General features: G+C 43.7%; 1 protein-coding gene across 1 annotated transcript; it reads right to left on the bottom strand.

Moving 5' to 3' along the window:
- Positions 1-15: 15 nt before the first annotated feature.
- LOC128415546 (calcium-activated chloride channel regulator 1-like) lies at positions 16-17,394 on the bottom strand. Its single transcript, XM_053391860.1, has 14 exons — positions 17,099-17,394; positions 15,937-16,077; positions 15,525-15,675; positions 13,256-13,367; positions 12,073-12,241; positions 10,917-11,138; positions 8,836-9,060; positions 7,851-8,028; positions 6,842-6,948; positions 5,773-6,003; positions 4,741-5,005; positions 2,794-2,958; positions 1,839-2,081; positions 16-1,504 (listed from the first exon to the last, which is right to left on the bottom strand). Exons 1-14 carry the CDS (start codon positions 17,252-17,254, stop codon positions 1,215-1,217), a joined length of 2,655 nt encoding a protein of 884 aa, XP_053247835.1. The 5' UTR covers positions 17,255-17,394; the 3' UTR covers positions 16-1,214.
- Positions 17,395-18,188: the final 794 nt, after the last annotated feature.

The raw sequence follows: 18,188 nt of genomic DNA on the forward strand, positions 1-18,188 counted from the left end.
TGTGTGTGTGTGTGTGTGTGTGTGTCAAAGGGATCAGCCCGGGGTCATTTTCTGCAAAGATGCCAGGATAAACAATTGGACTGCAACCTAGGTTCTTCCTTTGCAAAGGAAGATAGATGAACAGATAACCAGAGCAAAAAGGAGAGTCTGAAGCTTTATTGCATAACAAAATGTTACACAGGTTAGGATGTCCTCTCTCCCTTGTGAAGAGGAACACTGGAAAGGGGGAATCGAAAGTGAAGGCATAATCCTACTAGTACCCTAAGCCTAGTGCACTCCCACCAAGGACAGCAGAAACACACACAAAAGCAGAGGATCCTAGCCAGAGAGCTCTGTACAAAAAGGGAAAAATAAGGTGAGAGATGGAAGCACTGTGGTCATGTCTCGCGTTTGAAAATCCCTGCTGTTCAATATTATGTGAATTTGCAACCCTTTTTTGTGAACTGGTTCTTCTCCAAATTGCCATTGAGAGTGCTCTGATTTTATTGCCACATATTATGGAGAACAAAAGTTCTCTCCCATAGAATCCGTCTTGTCTTGTGAACACAGCACTCTTCTCTGCCGTGATCCAGACTTCTGAATTATCGTAATATTTTTCTCTCCACATACATGGCAGCACCCCACATTTCAAAGACCCACAGTCTCATCTCAATCTTTCTCTCCTGCCTTCCTGTAAGCAAAAACCACCTTAGCACATAACTGTGTCACTGTTCCATTGCTATGCTGTCACTAGAACTATTTCTTAGCAAAGCTGATGCATTTTGCTCACCAGATCTCACAAGCCAACTGCATTAAAAAGAGTTTTCTTAACTTGAAAGAATAAAAGGCTAAAGAGGTTTAGCACAGGCTGTTAAAAGTGTTACAGATGAATATCTCACAAGCATAAGTGTCTCTAACAAACATTAACTTACTAGGTTGCCAAACACACAAGTTTGCCCTAGTGCACCTGCTTATTAGGGTTGCCAACTTACTAAATTCACATTTAAAGATAATGATGCATTTTAATTGTGACAATTCTGCCATGAAATATTTGAGTACAATTTTTTAAAGCCATTTCTATTATGGAAGCTGCTTAGCTGTAGACTTGAAAATTACGAAAAAAAAGAGCATACAAACAATGAGCCAATTAAAATTCAAAACAGAAACAGAATCCTAGCTGTATTATTGCATTCCAGTATCAAGACTCCTGGTATTTTATTTATGCAAAACACAAGCTACAGACAAAACGTATCATCTGGGGTGGTTGGCAATATGGGAACAAGCACGACTGCTCTGGCTATATTAGATGCTTCTCCGACATTGTTGCTACCATCAATGGCACGAATGGCAAAGTAGATGGAGGTGCCATTTGATTTTTTTAAGTTTTCTGCGTTATACTGGAAGGATTGCTTGACCCCAGCGACTTCCATTTTCAGACCAGCAGTATTCACAGAGGTGGCTGTTTGAAAAGCTGCATCTATTAACGCCGAGGGATCTTCACTCATTTTTATTTCGTACCTTTCAGCTGCAAAATAAGGAACAGCCAACAGGGTGTGCATTAAGACGTGCGTCTTCAGTCGTGCATCAAGGATAACAGTGACAGAAATCCTTTTCAATGCATTTCAAACTTCCTATCCGCAGGTAGCCCTCTGCCCTCAACAACGGTGGACCAGATGGGATGAAATCCCTCTTCCCAGAGCAATAATATAATGCTACTGTAATATAATATTACAGGGAGATAAGGCTGCTGCAAATAAAAGTGGTGGTTGGCTCCCCGCACACCTTTTTATGCACAAACACACTACAGTCTTACTGATTGATTGATTGATTGATTGATTAAATCAGAATTTTACACTTACCTTTTCCTTCATCATAGTCATTCCCAGGAGCTGTCCAGGACAAAAGGAACTGATAATCACCAAGTGGTTTTATCTCAAGGTCAGTGATTCTACAGGGTGGGAAAACATCTTTTTTACTACCACCAGGAGGAACGCCTGACATTACAAAAGCGCCACCTGATGCCACTCTACTGAAATTTCCTACGTCAATTTCGATGTCATCATCACGAACTTCCGGTTTTGGGGGATTCATATTTATTACACCTAGGAAGGAAGGAAGGAAAGAAGGAAGGAAAGAAGGAAGGACGGAAGGATGATAGATTATATGGTGAGACTACAAACCTCCAAACTTCCCCATTATTTTGAAAGTCCCGTTTATTTACTTTTGTGCAAACCCAAAACAAACACAGAATATACAGAAAATCATAATTATTTTCTTAAAGCAGAGCTTTCGGGCTGGCTGCCCCTCTTCTATGGAACAACATCCTGTTGAGATATGGCATCCCACACATACTTTCTAAAATACATTTTTTATGCTGACAAGCTATCCCAGCTGGATGAAGAGTTCTCTACTGTAGGTATGTAGGTATCCATTTTAAACTAATCTTCTGTTATTTTTTTGTGCTGTTTTGTAACCGTTTGCATTTTCTTTTCTACATTGCCTTGGGGCGTAACTGGAAGGTGAAATAACAACAACGACAACAACAAATCTGCTGTAGATTTATTTTCTCTCTCTAACCTACTGAGAAGCACATGGCAGATTTGAATATTGCAGGAAAGAAGGGTGTGCGTACATATATGTGTGAACGTGTCAGAGATATGTACTCAAGTGTCCAGATCTACATAAAGACAACAATGGGGAGGGAAATGGCAGAAAGAAGTTTGTTTCCTTCTAGAGATATCCAATGTCATTCACACTTTGAGAATCGCAGAGCTAGCATACCACCAGTATTGCTATTTCGTAACAAATCCTTACCATTATTTACAAACCCTGGTGCAAAGAAAGCTTGACTTTGCCTACGGATCCTTCTGCCAGTCTTGCCTTGTCCCTGGACTCGCACTTTTAGGTTGTGTCGACCATTTACTTTGAACGATGTGAAATATCTCGAGTAGATTCCGTCATCCTTTATAATGTCGGCACCTAGGTACATGGATATTAAAATTAAACATCCAAACCCAACCTCTCACTGCTATTAAAAAAAGAAAATGAAACCCTACATAACCTATGTAGGAGATGTTTGTCTCACAGTACAGTGGTACCTCAGGTTACATACGCTTCAGGTTACATACGCTTCAGGTTAACTGACTCTGCTAACCCAGAAATATTAACTCGGGTTAAGAACTTTGCTTCAGGATGAGAACAGAAATCGTGCTCCAGCGCCCCGGCGGCAGCAGGAGGCCCATTAGCTAAAGTGGTGCTTCAGGTTAAGAACAGTTTCAGGTTAAGAACAGACCTCCGGAACGAATTAAATACTTAACCCGAGGTACCACTGTATCTGCTCCTGTTCACATGATTCTAATCACATGGAGGCTTAAAGCATCCAGATGGGACTATTAGCTCCTTGTATATCAAGAAGCTGGACCATAAAGAAGGCTGATCGCCGAAAAATTGATGCTTTTGAATTATGGTGCTGGAGGAGACTCTTGAGAGTCCCATGGACTGCAAGAAGATCAAACCTCTCCATTCTGAAGGAAATCAGCCCTGAGTGCTCACTAGAAGGACAGATCCTGAAGCTGAGGCTCCAATAGTTTGGCCACCTCACGAGAAGAGAAGACTCCCTGGAAAAGACCCTGATGTTGGGAAAGATGGAGGGCACAAGGAGAAGGGGGCGGCAGAGGACAAGATGGTTGGATAGTGTTCTCAAAGCTACCAACTTGAGTTTGATCAAACTGCAGGAGGCAGTGGAAGACAGGAGTGCCTGGCGTGCTCTGGTCCATGGGGTCACAAAGAGTCGGACACGACTAAACGACTAAACAACAACAACAACAACAACAACAACAACAACAACAACAACATATCAAGAAGCACACCTGGAAAACAGACCCACCAAGTGTCCCTATTTTCCAGGGACATCCTTGATTTGATCCCGAAATGTCCCGCTTTTTCCAAGGATGTCCCTATTTTCATTGGAGAAATGTTGGAGGGTATGGAGTTCTCCGACCCCCAAGCCATCTGAATGCAATCCTGTATAGGGTTGTGTTGTTGTTTTTAAGTGTTTAATGTTTTATTATGCTTTTATATATGTTGGAAGCTGCCCAGAGTGGCTGGGGCAACCCAGTTAGATGTGTGGGGTATAAATAGCAAAATTATCATTATGGAATGGGACGTCCCTGTTTTCATCGGAGAAATGTTGGAGGGTATGGGAAAGCATGGCATCTCCTTGCTATCTCTCACAGGTGAAAGACAGAAGGAGTGAAGGTGTTAGCACCTAGAAGGGTTTCACAAAGACCCAGAATAGAGTCTTCCCTATTGGTCTCATCTAGGGGTAGAACATATGTTCTGCAGGCAGTTTATATCTCTGGCAACACAAGCTAAAAAGGATCTCAGGCTTTGGGGAGGACATAACTGTTTGCCAGTCGGTTTTGAGTTTTATGCCTGTTTATGAGTCTACATTTTAGAAGCTGATTATTTCATATTTGGTATTACGTTGAATGTTGTATTATACTATACTATTTTATTGCATTTAATTTTATTTCAACTATGTGCGTAGTCTGAACTCGGACTTTTTAGTGGTTTGCAAATATCGTAAATAAGCAAACAAACAATTTTTTAAAATTAAAAAAAATGGCTGGTTTTGAAAATACAATTGCCAGGCATCTTGACAAGCCACCACATCACATTAGATAATGCTAGACTAAATGAGTTAATGTTCTGATTCTGTGGGAAATGCATAGTGCCGCAAACTCTTCAAAACAAACTTACCTGCGCCATTGTCCAAAAGCTCTAGATCCACAGCTGCTCCATTGTCTGCTTCAACTGTGGCTATGACTTTTGCACCAGTCACAGGTAAGAACCCTTGGCTGACTTCTGCGTGAATAACCAACGGATCAGGAAACTTATGCGTTCTTTTTATAAGAGGCGTCACATGAACTGGAGGCACAGTTGCTGACCTTGCTCGGCTCGTGACTGTTATTGTCATGGTTTGAGCTGTATTTTGATTCAGCAGGGAATACCTCCAGTCTCCTGCCTGGAAATCAAGTGATGAGAAATAGAAGGATATTAAATATCCCATATCTAACTGTTTATAAATACAGTTCCTATTTCCTTCGGTTATTATTATGCTTTGATAAGATGGGGTGTCTTTTTTTATCGAAAATATACCAAGAGCAGATACTGGCAGCAGCGTCATGCTAGGCATTTGATGAGCTAGGAAATGAAAAGAACGTCTCATGGCACCTTCCAGACCAGAGGTTCCCAAACTTATTTGGCCTACCGCACCCTTTTCGGGGAAAACAAAAATTACTCAGTGCTCTCCTGGGAAAGGAAACATGTACAAATGGCTTTTCAATTTTTTCTTGTCTTCTTTATTTATGCTTCCACCCCTCTTATTTTTATTCAACACCTCCCATTTGCACCCAAGGTTCCGGGGGCCCCCAGGGGGTGGTATCTCCTGCCTCCGTTCCAGAGCCAAGCAAGCACTTTCTGGGCTTGGGGAATGAGGCATGAGACTGTGCCAGGATCCTAGAGGCCTGCTGCATTCTTCCCTGAGCATGCATAGAGCATCTCCCCCCCTTATGCCTGCTTGGTTGTCCTTCCTCCAGCCATTTCTAGGCTGTGAGTACTGGCACCTTCTCTTCTAGGGAAAAACAAAGCACTGTTAATATCATTGCAAAATCTTACACAAAATCTTCGAGAAGTAAATGGCTCTTCCCCACTTGCATAATGTATCATTTTCCAAAGGAAAAGGCACACAAGCAACAGAAGAGTTATCTGCATAGAGAGTGAATATTTTACCTCTGCGATTCCACTAATCTGGAGCCGGGCTGTCTGTAGGTTGGTTTTATCAGTTATGAAGTCCTTTGTACGGTACTTTTTCCCCTTGGGATCGTCCAGAAACATCTCTGGTGGAGTTGTGCTTGCACTCCATGTAATGACAAAGAAAGTGTCTTTTCCCACCGTTTTATCAATGGATACTGTACCATACATCCATTTCTTGGCAGCCACTTGCTGCGCTTTACTTTCAAGCTGTTGGGGGTGGGGAGAGGAAATAAGTACGCTGATATATTTGAAAAGTTTTATAACCTGAATAGATCTGCAACGGGGATAAAATTGGTATCCTACAATATCCCCATGGTTAAAGACATGGAGAAAAACAAATGATGTAACAACCCCAGCTCAACAGCCCTTCCCAGATATAAGATGCTGAATGCTTAATCCATTCCCTTCAGATGCCGTAATTTATTTTCCTGTACCAAATATATTTATTGTGGTTGCATGTGGCCTTTTGCTGGGTGCTAACCACCTTGTAATGTAAGTTTTAAACCAAAAGGTTTGCTACAAATGCCAAGTGTCAAAAACATGCAGTTTAGAGAGATTTTTCTGACGGCATGTTTGACTTCTAAATGAAGCTCAAAAACAGGGACAACCTCTGATCAAATGTAAATCAATGATCTCAGAGGTTGACTCTGCGAGACACACAACTCTAATTCCACAGGCAAAGAGAAGTAAATTTGCAGCCGATACAATGGGAAATTTGGGGGGGCAACTCTAGGTGAAGCAACAGATCTGACACCACATTTTGGCAAAGAGTAGTCAATGAGACACAATCTGGAATGGGACCGTGGTGCTTGTATGACAACACATTCAACTGAATTAGGACCAGTAAAAATTGAAATGTTGTTTCAGCGCTGCCAAAATCCACCTCTGTAAGATCTGTGAATTCTGCCTGGTTCTCCTGCTGCTCTATACTAGTAAAATATGGACTATAGAATTAATTTTACTTTGTGCTTTAAACTTTTTTTTTTTCAGTGCCTAATAGTCGTAGTAGAACTGCTTGTTTCACTCTAATCTTTGCAATGCATACCTGAATAGATTGTTGACTGAGATCTCCACTTCCTGAAGAAATTCCGCTGAAAGCATCAATGAGACCGTTGGAATTCAAGCTGTCAGTGGCAGCAAATTTCAGACCTCCTGGAATGCGATTGAAGGAACAGTTAGGATACTTGGTTAGATGGAATAAAAGGCAATACATTGTTGTTGTGTAGTCTTTTATACATCTGTGTGCAGAAGACATCTGTGTGTCAGTAAATGTAAAGTAGGCAGTGAGAGATTTTACTTTCTTGGGCTCCATGATCACTGCAGATGGTGACAGCAGCCACAAAATTAAAAGAGGCCTGCTTCTTGGGAGAAAAGCAATGACAAGCCTAGATAGCATCTTAAAAAGCAGAGACATCACCTTGCCAACAAAGGTCTGTATAGTTAAAGCTATGGTTTTCCCAGTAGTGATGTATGGAAGTGAGAGCTGGACCATAAAGAAGGCTGATCGCCGAAGAATTGGTGCTTTTGAATTATGGTGCTGGAGGAGATTCTTGAGAGTCCCATGGACTGCAAGAAGATCAAACCTCTCCATTCTTAAGGAAATCAGCCCTGAGTGCTCACTGGAAGGACAGATCGTGAAGCTGAGGCTCCAATACTTTGGCCACCTCATGAGAAGAGAAGCCTCCCTGGAGAAGACCCTGATGTTGGGAAAGATTGAGGGCACAAGGAGAAGGGGACGACAGAGGACGAGATGGTTGGATAGTGTTCTCAAAGCTACCAGCATGAGTTTGACCAAACTGCGGGAGGCAGTGGAAGACAGGAGTGCCTGACGTGCTCTCGTCCATGGGGTCACGAAGAGTCGGACACGACTAAATGACTAAACAACAACAACAGAGCACTGAAAAGCAGTGAAGTTTCTGTGGGCAAGTAGGAGGAACATTGTGCAGATGAAAGTAGCATGGCGGGGGGCTGGGCCCACTAGTAAACTCACTCTTAGCGAAACCCCAGTTGGCACCAAGTGGACTGAGGGTGTGGCATTCTGCCCGCTCCCTTACCCGTCATGTCTGCCAGCATTTCTAGTTCTTTTTCAGCGCTTGGTCCCAAAGCAATGGTGTGGATTATAGACCCACTATTTCGAACTTCGGTAAAGCAGGAATTTACTTGGTTATCTTGTCCATCCGTCAAGAGCACAATTTCACAGCCTCTGGTATTTGGGTACTTCTTTAAAAACACCTGTATGGAACAGAGCATTTAGAATCTTAGCAGCAACTAGGAATGTGGAAGCCACCAGGCACCATTTGTGCTTAAAATGAATGAGAAAATACTACAAAACTCCGCTAAGTGTGGTGTGTTGCTGCTGTTCTGTGTGAACTAATTCCCTACCTGTAACAGAAGCAGAGTTTGGTGAGATGGTTGCCATATCTTCCATGGTTGTTAATAAGGAAGTATTAGCATTTGCTATTTCACACGAGAAAGCTGTGGTTATAGCGGTTATAACCATGGACTAGGACCATGGTTTGAAACCATGGAAATGTTGGCCAAGACTATGGTTTGAAACCCCACTCAGCCATGAAGCTCCCTGGGCGACCTCAGGCCAAACAGTCTCTCAGCCTGAGAGACCACCTTGACCTCCTCAGAGGAAAGATGGGCTAAAAGGACGATAATAAATAATCAAACTGAGAGGCTTCCAGTTCATAGATGGCAGAAACCACACCTGGTGGAAGCCACTTTTGCCTCCAGTCACTTCAGTGGATCCAGAAGTATACTCAAACTAGGAACCTGATCTTTCAGAGGATCGGTACTCCCTCCAGAACTGGTTGAACACCACTTACCCAGGCAGTGGATCCACCTGTGAATAGCATCTCTATCTTCTCTGCACTGAGTTCCAGTTTCTTGGCTTATATGAGAAAGCATACCTACTGAAATACCCTCTTGTACACAACTCTTAGATACACAGCAGCCCTGCATCCTTTTGCATCTAGCTACCCTACTAAGAACAACAATAGGAATAAAAGAATCTGGAATTTTATTCTTTTTCACCTGAAATGCTGACCGCACTCCGGAACATATGTTGGTTCCTCCACCAGCTGAAGTAGGAAGATACCCTGCAAGAGTTTTGCGCACGCTGTCGCTGCTGATCTGCCTCAGTTGAGTCTGGACTGTTGCCGCGCTATTGAACGTGACTACTCCAACCCAGGATCCCGCTTCAATAATCTGCAGGACGAATATTTCTGCAGCTTGCTTCAGCCGACCAATGCGATTGCTCTGCATAGGAATAACAATAATATTAATTTTAAAAAACCAGCATTCACAGAACTGCCAGTGGATTTTTTAAAAAATAATATTTATTAAAGTTTTAACAATATAACACAAACAATAACAACGACAAAAACACAAATACAAAAAATAAACAATCAAACATTAAAAAATACACAAAATTAAATTAAACCTTCTATAATGTAGCTTTCATTAGCTTGTTTCTTTGACCTCCTCACACCTCCCTTTTTGTATTCCGCTTCAATTTGTTATTTCAGCAAATCCTTTCCATCTTTCCCAAATTTTTATCCATAATTTATTAAATCAATGTAATTTAACCTTGAACTGCCAGTGGATTCTGGGAAGCAAATAAATGACTGAAAATGCAACTGTCAATTATACTTTATAAAAAAAAGGCTTGATAAACTAATGTGGATATAGGCAAATGCATAATGTTCATGAGTTTCCAAATAACCTCATCCATGTTGCGATTTCGGGCACAATCCATCTGGATGTTTTCCTGTACAGGCTCCATTGAAATGGATGGGAGGTTCACAAGAGCACCATTCATTGCAATGGGGCTTGTCCCACAAATTCTGCTGTTGGAGAATGATTATCCTACAATGTTTTTGTGTCTGATATTCAAATTTCTATATGCTAGTATAGAAATATAAACTCTATTCCAGAATGTCCCCCCCCCCCCCCGCATTTGCTTAGCAGTTTAGTTAGATGATGTAAACCCTGCCTTTCAATTAAAAGATTCCATACATTTCTCCAATAAGGACGTCCCATGTCTCTTAAATCCACTTCAAGGACTATTACCAGACAGGCCCATGCAGTGGGGGTGTGAGGCAGCCATGTACGCTTCCCTGAGCCTCAGAGGGCTAAGCCGGCTGGGGGGCCCTGCCAGGGATTGGTTGTTTGGGGTTTGAGTTTATAACTTTAGTCTAACAAGACTCTTGCCCCAGGCCTCCGACAAGCTTTGCAGAAGCCTGTCACCAGAATATAGAAAAGCCAGGGCAGCAGGAAAACGCATTTACTGCTAACCATCCCAGGAGCTATATGACTTCCTCCAACCCCCATCATGTGTCTACCATAAACTTCTGCAGTAGGGTATTTCTGCAGTAGGGAAGCCTTGTGCAGCTGTTGACGTTTCCTGCACAATTGAGAAACCTGAAAGACCTGATTGATCTGGCCAGATCAGGATTTCCCTTGCCTCCTTCCATTCACTTTCACCCCTGCATTTTTCACCTCCCATGCTCCATCTCCTCCTCTAGGTTCCCTGCACCAATTGGGGATTTAGGATAAGCAGACCTTGCATTCTACCTCAGCCAGGTTGCCCACCCCTGCCTAGAACTCTTCTCCTGTATGAATTAATTACTGTAGTTTCATATATATCCAAATTAACCAAATCTAATCTAAAACCAAAAACGGGCTCCCTGTCTATAAGGCTGAGGGCCTTCTGGTGGTTTCCTCACTGTGAGAAGCCAAGTTACAGGGAACCAGGCAGAGGGCCTTCTCAGTAGTGGCACCCGCCCTGTGGAACGCCCTCCCACCAGATGTCAAAGAGAAATACAACGACCAGACTTTTAGAAGACATCTGAAGGCAGCCCTATTTAGGAAAGCTTTTAATGTTTAATAGACTATTGTATTTTAGTGTTTTGTTGGAAGCCACCAAGAGTGGCTGGGGAAACCCAGCCAGATGGGCGGGGTATACATAATAAGTTGTTATTATTATTATTATATAAAACAGCGTGGCATTTATGACAGAAATGTCAATGCTGTATTGACACTTGTTGTCACTATTGACGTCAATTCCATCAGTCTCGAAATACTTCTTCTGAGCACCGAAAACATAGACTTACCGAACCCATACTTCCAGAAACATCAAGTACTAGACACAAAACTCTCTCCTGTTTTTGCAGCAAAGTGATAGTGGGGCTAGGCGGAGGAGCTCTTTGTGGAGTTGACTTGGCAAAGTCAGGAGAAGTCGTAATTACATCCCAGGTGCTCCTGTAGTTGCACATTTTATTCTGCATATTTGTTGCTTTAGTATTGTGGTTGCTTTTGTCACAGAACTGAGTAACCTAAATAAAAGGTAAGAAGAATAAATCAAGTTCACAACCTTATAAGCAATATCTACCTCATGGCAGCCATTCCTTGGAAAAAGGTGCTACAAAAGTGGACATTCTTTTCCACACAAAAAGAACAGATGAACATAGGCTTTTTCGTTCCCTCATTCCTTTGCTTGTTTACCTACCTAGCTTTTCACTCTGAGCAGTTTCCTGCCGAAGAAGGGGACATACCCTCCAACATTTCCCTGGTGGAAATAGGGGCGTCCTTAAGAAAAGCGGGATATTCCAGGGTCAAACCAGAAACCAGGACGGCTTCTGTAAATCCTGGCCTGTCCCTGGAAAATAGGGACAGTTGGAGGGTCTGAGGGCGAACTTTGAAGGCTACCTCAACTCTACTCACAAACCAGAAACTTTTTGCAGAACCCCACACAATTATCCAAATGTTAGTTGTACTGTTGCAGAGAGCACCACCCATCTCACTTCCCTTCAGTCTGACTATGTGCCTCAACTACCTCATTCGGGTTGCACTTTTTTTGGCAAAGTTTCCGATGGCCAATTGCCGGCTATGTCCGAACATATGGCAACCCTACTGTTGGGCCTAGTGGCTGCTCAGTCAGTCTGGGTCCCATAGCTTGTGCTGCATGTAGCTTCTATAAGTTGAGAGACGGTTTCAAGAGGGAAGGACGGGAAAACTGCAGGCCCTTAAGAAAGGGTTTCTTCTTGAATTGCTAGGTCAATATAACTAAATTTTGGTTGGAATACTTTCTCCCCAGCCCTAACACAATCTTATTAGTGAAACACACACACACACACACACACACACACACAAATTACCTGCAAGAATTGAAACTAAAAATCTCCAAATATTATATTTAACTTAGCAAAAATCCTGCATTTTTGAGGCATTGGAGAAAAATAAATCCCAACTAAGACGTATCATACTTACCGATGGGATACTTTGCACATACATTATAGATGTTGGAGTATTTTGATTTTTTTCTGGAATAAATTGGCACCCAGATTCATACAGCTGAGTTTTTGGTTCAACTTTGCATGGTCTGGTAGTTCCATCAGCGAGCAGGAATACGTAGCTACCCTTGAAAGTAGCTGGGCACCTAATCAATATAACAGAAACAGACATGATTGGTTTAAAAGTCAAGAAATAATTACATGCTGGTATGAGTGAATGCTATCTTGTTTTCTGTAATGCCACGACTGCTAAGACAAACTCCAGTGCCCACAAGCCCACCCTGAAGATCAGATTGTAGAACTCTTCATAATGGGCGGAGATGAAACAGTTTGAATAAATCATATAGATGATTTCTAGACAGGTACTTTATTCAGCAAACATGTGGTTCAGATCTGATTTTTATGTGTGCTCGGTTGGTACATGTCAGAATGCTCCCAGCAGCTCCCAGCTGGTTGCCCAGGAAAGTATAAAAACAAGGAAAAGTTTCTTACAGTCCCTTTTTATTTCAAACGCTACAGAGAGAGGCCCTAGAACCCAGACTCTTGAATAATGGTGTTGTCCCAAGTGAATCTCCACCCCCGTCTTTTCCACTTCCTCATTCCTCACTTCTACGGGTGCTGCTATGTGCCCTCTGTCTGAGCTCTTTGCTCTCCTACTTTTAAGGCTTGCCGGGTTCTGGGCGATGGAGGGTCTGGAAGGCTTTCTAGTAACTAACTCCTCCAAGCCATGCCAAAATCCAGGCCCGTCTTCAGCACACAGCAATTGGCGTCTTTTGTTTGGCATTGTGGGCCACTGGAAACAAAGGTGAGGGTGAGGAGCAAACAGAAGTAGGGACAACCTGCTGAAATGTCACCATGCCAAAAGAAATGCACTACTAGACTAAATTGTATGCAGGACTGTGGCTGAAAACGGTCGCCAGAGAGACTGAGTAAGCTGGCCGAAAAAGTAAGAGACTGAGTAAGCTGGGCAGCGGAAAAGTGGGCACTTGCTCGAGGGCAGGACATTACCCCCACCTTGCTCTAATGAGAAATCTCTTCCATATATCATCAGAGCTCATCCTCAAGACCGCAACCATTCACACTGCAACCAAACAAACGAGCCCAAGGCAAACATCACTTATAAAAGAGGAGATGCATCTGTTGGAGATTTGGGGTGGTACCTCGTTGCTTCAGGCATGCTGTTTCCCCCAGGAGAGTAGAAAGGTGCATCGTTGTTATATTCGTCAAAGACTCCCCATCGGAGATGAGCCCATTCGTGGACAAGGACTCTGCCTGTGGAAGATCAAGGATAAAACCTAAGATACCTTTTTTAAAAAGTACAGTATATAGGTAGATAGAAATTATTGCCATGAATAGTGAGCAAGTATCTCAGGGACATGGGTGGCACTGTGGGCTAAACCACAGAGCCTAGGACTTGCCAATCAGAAGGCCGCAGTTCGAATCCCCGCGACAGGGTGAGCTCCCGTTGCTTGGTCCCTGCTCCTGCCAACCTAGCAGTTCAAAAGAGCGTCAAAGTGCAAGTAGATAAATAGGTACTGCTCCAGCGGGAAGGTAAACGGCGTTTCTGTGCGCTGCTCTGGTTCGCCAGAAGCGGCTTAGTCATGCTGGCCACATGACCCGGAAGCTGTACGCCGGCTCCGTCGGCCAATAAAGCGAGATGAGCGCCGCAACCCCAGAGTCGGTCACGACTGGACCTAATGGTCAGGGGTCCCTTTACCTTTACCTTATGTCAGGGTACCTCAGGCAGGTGGTAAGAATTAGTCCCCAAAGTGGGAGCATGTGATGGGGCTGGATGGTTGCCAGCATTCCCCAGCCCCTCTAAGCCTTCGGTGGGGCGGGGTAGGGGGAGAGAACACACTGTGTTTTAGACTTGCTGTTTGATGTTCTGTAGCTGGTGCTCGAGAAGAAGCCAATCAAGCCTGGCAACCCATTCGACGCCTGTGTGTGATTGATTACTAGCTTGGATGGAGGACTCAGGAAAGCAAACCCCTCCTTGACAATTATAACACACCCATCCCACACACAACCCCCCCAAAATAAAATCTGAAATGTTGTGCAGTCATACCAATGGTTAAGTATCTATTATTATTGGATTAGCCTTCTTTTCAATCTGAGCTCTTCTGTATTTTTTTTGGGGGGGAGGGGTAGTGCTGCTTAGCAGATGGTGGAAGATGCACCTCTATTTCTACCGTTCAACAAACAATTAAAAATTCAATTTAGCTTTCCTTGTTATGACCTGGGGACTGTGTACGGTGCAACGGAGGAGGGCCATAGTTGTCAAGTTACAGATTTGAAAATAAGGGACCAGCAGCCTCAAAAATAAGGGATCAGCAGCCAAAATAAGGGATTTTCCAAGCACAGGTATGTTCAACTTCTGAGCCCCTACAAGCCAAAGGTAGAAAGCCCAGCCAGCAGCAAACGAAGCCTCAAGCGGTGGTTCCCACAGCACAGAAACCCAGCAGCAAGGGAAACCACCGTCACCTCTCCGCTGGGAAGCGCTGAGCAAAGGCAAGTCCCCAGGCAACGCAGCCGATTTGATCAGCACAAGGCATGCAAACTCCACCCCCCAGTCGTTCTTAGACTCTTTATTGGGTGAGCAACGCAGCCAAGCAACACAGTTGGAGCCTCCCTCCTTCCTGGCTGGCAGGGAGGGAGGGAGAGGAGCTGCTTCCTTTGAAACCCGGGAAATTTAAGGGACATCATCAATAAGGGACAGCAGCGGGACACGGCCCTGGGATAAGGGACTTTCCCACCAAATAAGGGACGGTTGACAGCTATGAGGAGGACAAGACTTAAGCTTTCCACAGCCTCTTCCGGATCCTGCCAGCCCTCCTTTGATTCAGAAGATGAATCTCCCACAGTACTCCGGCCTCCCCAACCACAAGGACTGCCCAATAAGGTGAGTGCCCTTTAAAGGCAGCCATCTTCTTTTGGAAGGTGGGCTCACTATGCACCCAGTCAAGATGTCTCAGTCGCTGGCCCAGTCTAAGTGCTTCCAGAGGCATCATCATGCATCACTTCCTCAGAAGGGCTGTGGATCCCTTGTATTTCTGACAGAGTATTGACTTAGCCTCTTGATGAGACACTACTGGGCTTCTCCTGTGAGCCTTGAGCTCTCACAGAACAGGATACTCCTTGGCTATGGTCATTTTAAGTCAATTCTTAATGGCTTCAGATATTAACCCACAAGAGAGTCTGAAAGTACTTGATTCAGACCACATACACCTCCTAAATGTAAAGCACATGACTTCTCCCTTAAATAATCCTGAAAACAGTAGGAAGTCATGTACTTTATGGTCTGTAAGCCACCGCAGTAACGTTGCTGAAAGGAAACAGAGGCACGTTTTTGTGGGTTCAGGACTTTCCTTACTCTGTTATTTTAGGGAAACTCAAATAGTCTAATCTGAACGAACAGGTAGTAAGTAATACCTCGTGGTCCATAAGCGTCAAGCAACTTGTCATTTGTCAGGAAGTTAGGAGTTAAATGAATGTATCGCCCAGGTTCCCCACATCCGCCATACTGTAGCGTGTAGGGATCATCTCCATGTTTCAGGTAAGGAGCTGCCACTATGACTTCTGCCTGAAATAAAATAGAATTTGGTTGAAAGTTCACCCAGAAAAGCAGCAGCAAAGTACCTTTGATATTAATGCTTTATCGTGATTTTTGCCTCAGAAAAAATCCTCATTATTATTATTATTAATATAAGGGACACTTGGAGGGCCTGCGAATGTACACAGCCCAAATCTATGCCTGTTTACTCAGAAGTAAGTTGAGTTGCCCCAATCTTTTAAAAAATACCCTAAGTACGCCTACATTTCAATGCATTCTCTCCAGATTTACCTTATCGTATGACTCTCTAGTTACTCTTTGATAGTCAGCTTTTGTTTTCCACATCGAGGGAATGATCACTTTTACAGTCTTGAAGTAAAATCTTTTTTGTGTTGCACCGAAGAGGTAAGCAGATGCTTCTTGAACCATGCCCTAGCAAGGAAAGGAAAGAAAGACCTCCGTGTGTTCAGTGACTAGTATCTGCATTTGGGTTTGTAGAATGTGCACTTAGGGCTGGTGTAACGATTTTAAAGGCTTGCCTTCCCTCTGCCAGGCTTAGGCTGGCTCAACCAGTAGTAGCCCCAGTCTTGAACAGAGCTTGAATCGGATGTACTTTATATTGGCTTAACTTATGCTGGCTTCCTTTACACCAGCTAATTGTATACTGCAACATTTTCTTGCTGTTCCCACCCATATATATAGTATACCTGAAGGAGCGTCTCCACCCCCATCATTCTACCTGGACACTGAGGTCCAGCGCCGAGGGCCTTCTGGCGGTTCCCTCGCTGCGAGAAGCCAAGTTACAGGTAGTGGCACCTGCCCTGTTGAACGCCCTCCCACCAGATGTCAAAGAGAAAAATAACTACCAAACTTTTAGAAGACATCTGAAGGCAGCCCTGTTTAGGGAAGCTTTTAATGTTTAATAGGTTACTGTATTTTAGTGTTTTGTTGGAAGCCGCCCAGAGTGGTTGGGGAAACCCAGCCAGATGGGCGGGTATGAATAAAGAAATAAATAAATAAATAAATAAATAAATAAATAAATAAAGGTAAAGGTCTAATCGTGGCCAACTCTGGGGTTGCGGTGCTCATCTCGCTTTATTGGCCGAGGGAGCCGGCATGCAGCTTAGTCATGTGGCCAGCATGACTAAGCTGCTTCTGGCGAACCAGAGCAGTGCACGGAAATGCTGTTTACCTTCCCGCCGGAGCGGTACCTATTTATCTACTTGCACTTTGACGTGCTTTTGAACTGCTAGGTTGGCAGGAGCAGGGACCAAGCAACGGGAGCTCACCCCGTCGTGGGGATTCGAACCGCCAACCTTCTGATCGGCAAGTCCTAGGCTCTGTGGTTTAACCCACAGCGCCACCCACGTCCCTATTATTATTATTACTATATACTTATATCCCCACCTATGCTTGCACATTCTACACATTTAGAAACGTTTAGCAGTCGCACCTTTATGTTGTCGACAATTTTGTTGTCTTCGGGTATCTGAGGGTTGATTGCAATGACAAGGTCTTCAAACCCACCATTGTTGAGTTTCACCGTGGCATCTGTCACCCCATGTAGCGCTTGTAACATCAATGGAAGAAGCCACCAACTGAACGCCATCTTTGCTCGTGCCTCCTACTCCAGCCTCATGGAGAAAAATGACAGCACAGAAGGGTTATTCATGAAAGGAGAGAGGAGGAAGCTAAAACTCTGCTGTATGTTTTGTAACCGGACTGGAAATTCTGACTGGCCTAGATAACAAAGACAGAAAAGCTGATCACTGATGCAGCTGATGGGACTCTGCTGTTGAGAGAGCTATGGGTGCGTGGAGGGTTAGGGGTGAGGTGTAAAATGGGTTGAAAGGGAGCAGAGAGGTTTGGCAGGCGGTGTCCTGTAGGCAGGTATCCTTATATTATTTTAACCCACCTGGGATCTTATGGTGAAGGGAGGAAAGTCAATAAATAACAACAACAACAATGCAGTAATAATATCACAATAAAACAACACCGTTAGTAAAATACAATAAACGGATAAAACGAAAACTTAAAACCAAAGCATTACCTACACAGCACAGCAACACCTTGGTGGAATTGAAAAGCCTTTACAGTGGGAAACACCAATAAAAGAACCCTACAAGGCAATATCTTCTAGGACTCACGTGTTACCACAGTATTGACCATTATTTAGGGTTGCCATGTGTCCTCTTTTTTCAGGACACGTCCTCTTTTTCAGGGGTAAAATTTCTGTCCGGGTGGCTATACTTTTTGGATGAGTCATAGACATCTGGATGAGACATAGACATGGTTGAAGACTTGCTTTCCTCTTCTCTTCTCCTGCCTTGCTCAGCAACATATTACAGCTTCTATAACCTACGTACATATAGTAGGGGTATTTAAAAGGAGATTCATCATAGCGTCCTCTTTTTTGCTCTTTAAAATATGACAGCCCTACCATTATCCCAGCCTTGCTTCCACCATAGTCCCCCTCACCAGATATTAGGCACAAGGCCGGCTGATATGGGACGAGGTGGGTCCTTCAGGTATCTCAGACCCAA

The sequence above is a fragment of the Podarcis raffonei genome, chromosome 6 (assembly GCF_027172205.1).
Source record: "Podarcis raffonei isolate rPodRaf1 chromosome 6, rPodRaf1.pri, whole genome shotgun sequence".
Taxonomy (NCBI): Eukaryota; Metazoa; Chordata; class Lepidosauria; order Squamata; family Lacertidae; genus Podarcis; species Podarcis raffonei.

Excerpts from the sequence above, each read along its gene's own strand:
- LOC128415546 (XM_053391860.1), bottom strand. The coding sequence starts at position 17,254 with ATGGCGTTCAGTTGGTGGCTTCTTCCATTGATGTTACAAGCGCTACAT. Across the intron at positions 15,676-15,936 it reads CTAGAGAGTCATACGATAAG|GCAGAAGTCATAGTGGCAGC; the intron begins GTAAATCTGGAG and ends ATTTTATTTCAG. Across the intron at positions 13,368-15,524 it reads TGACGCTTATGGACCACGAG|GCAGAGTCCTTGTCCACGAA; the intron begins GTATTACTTACT and ends GATCTTCCACAG.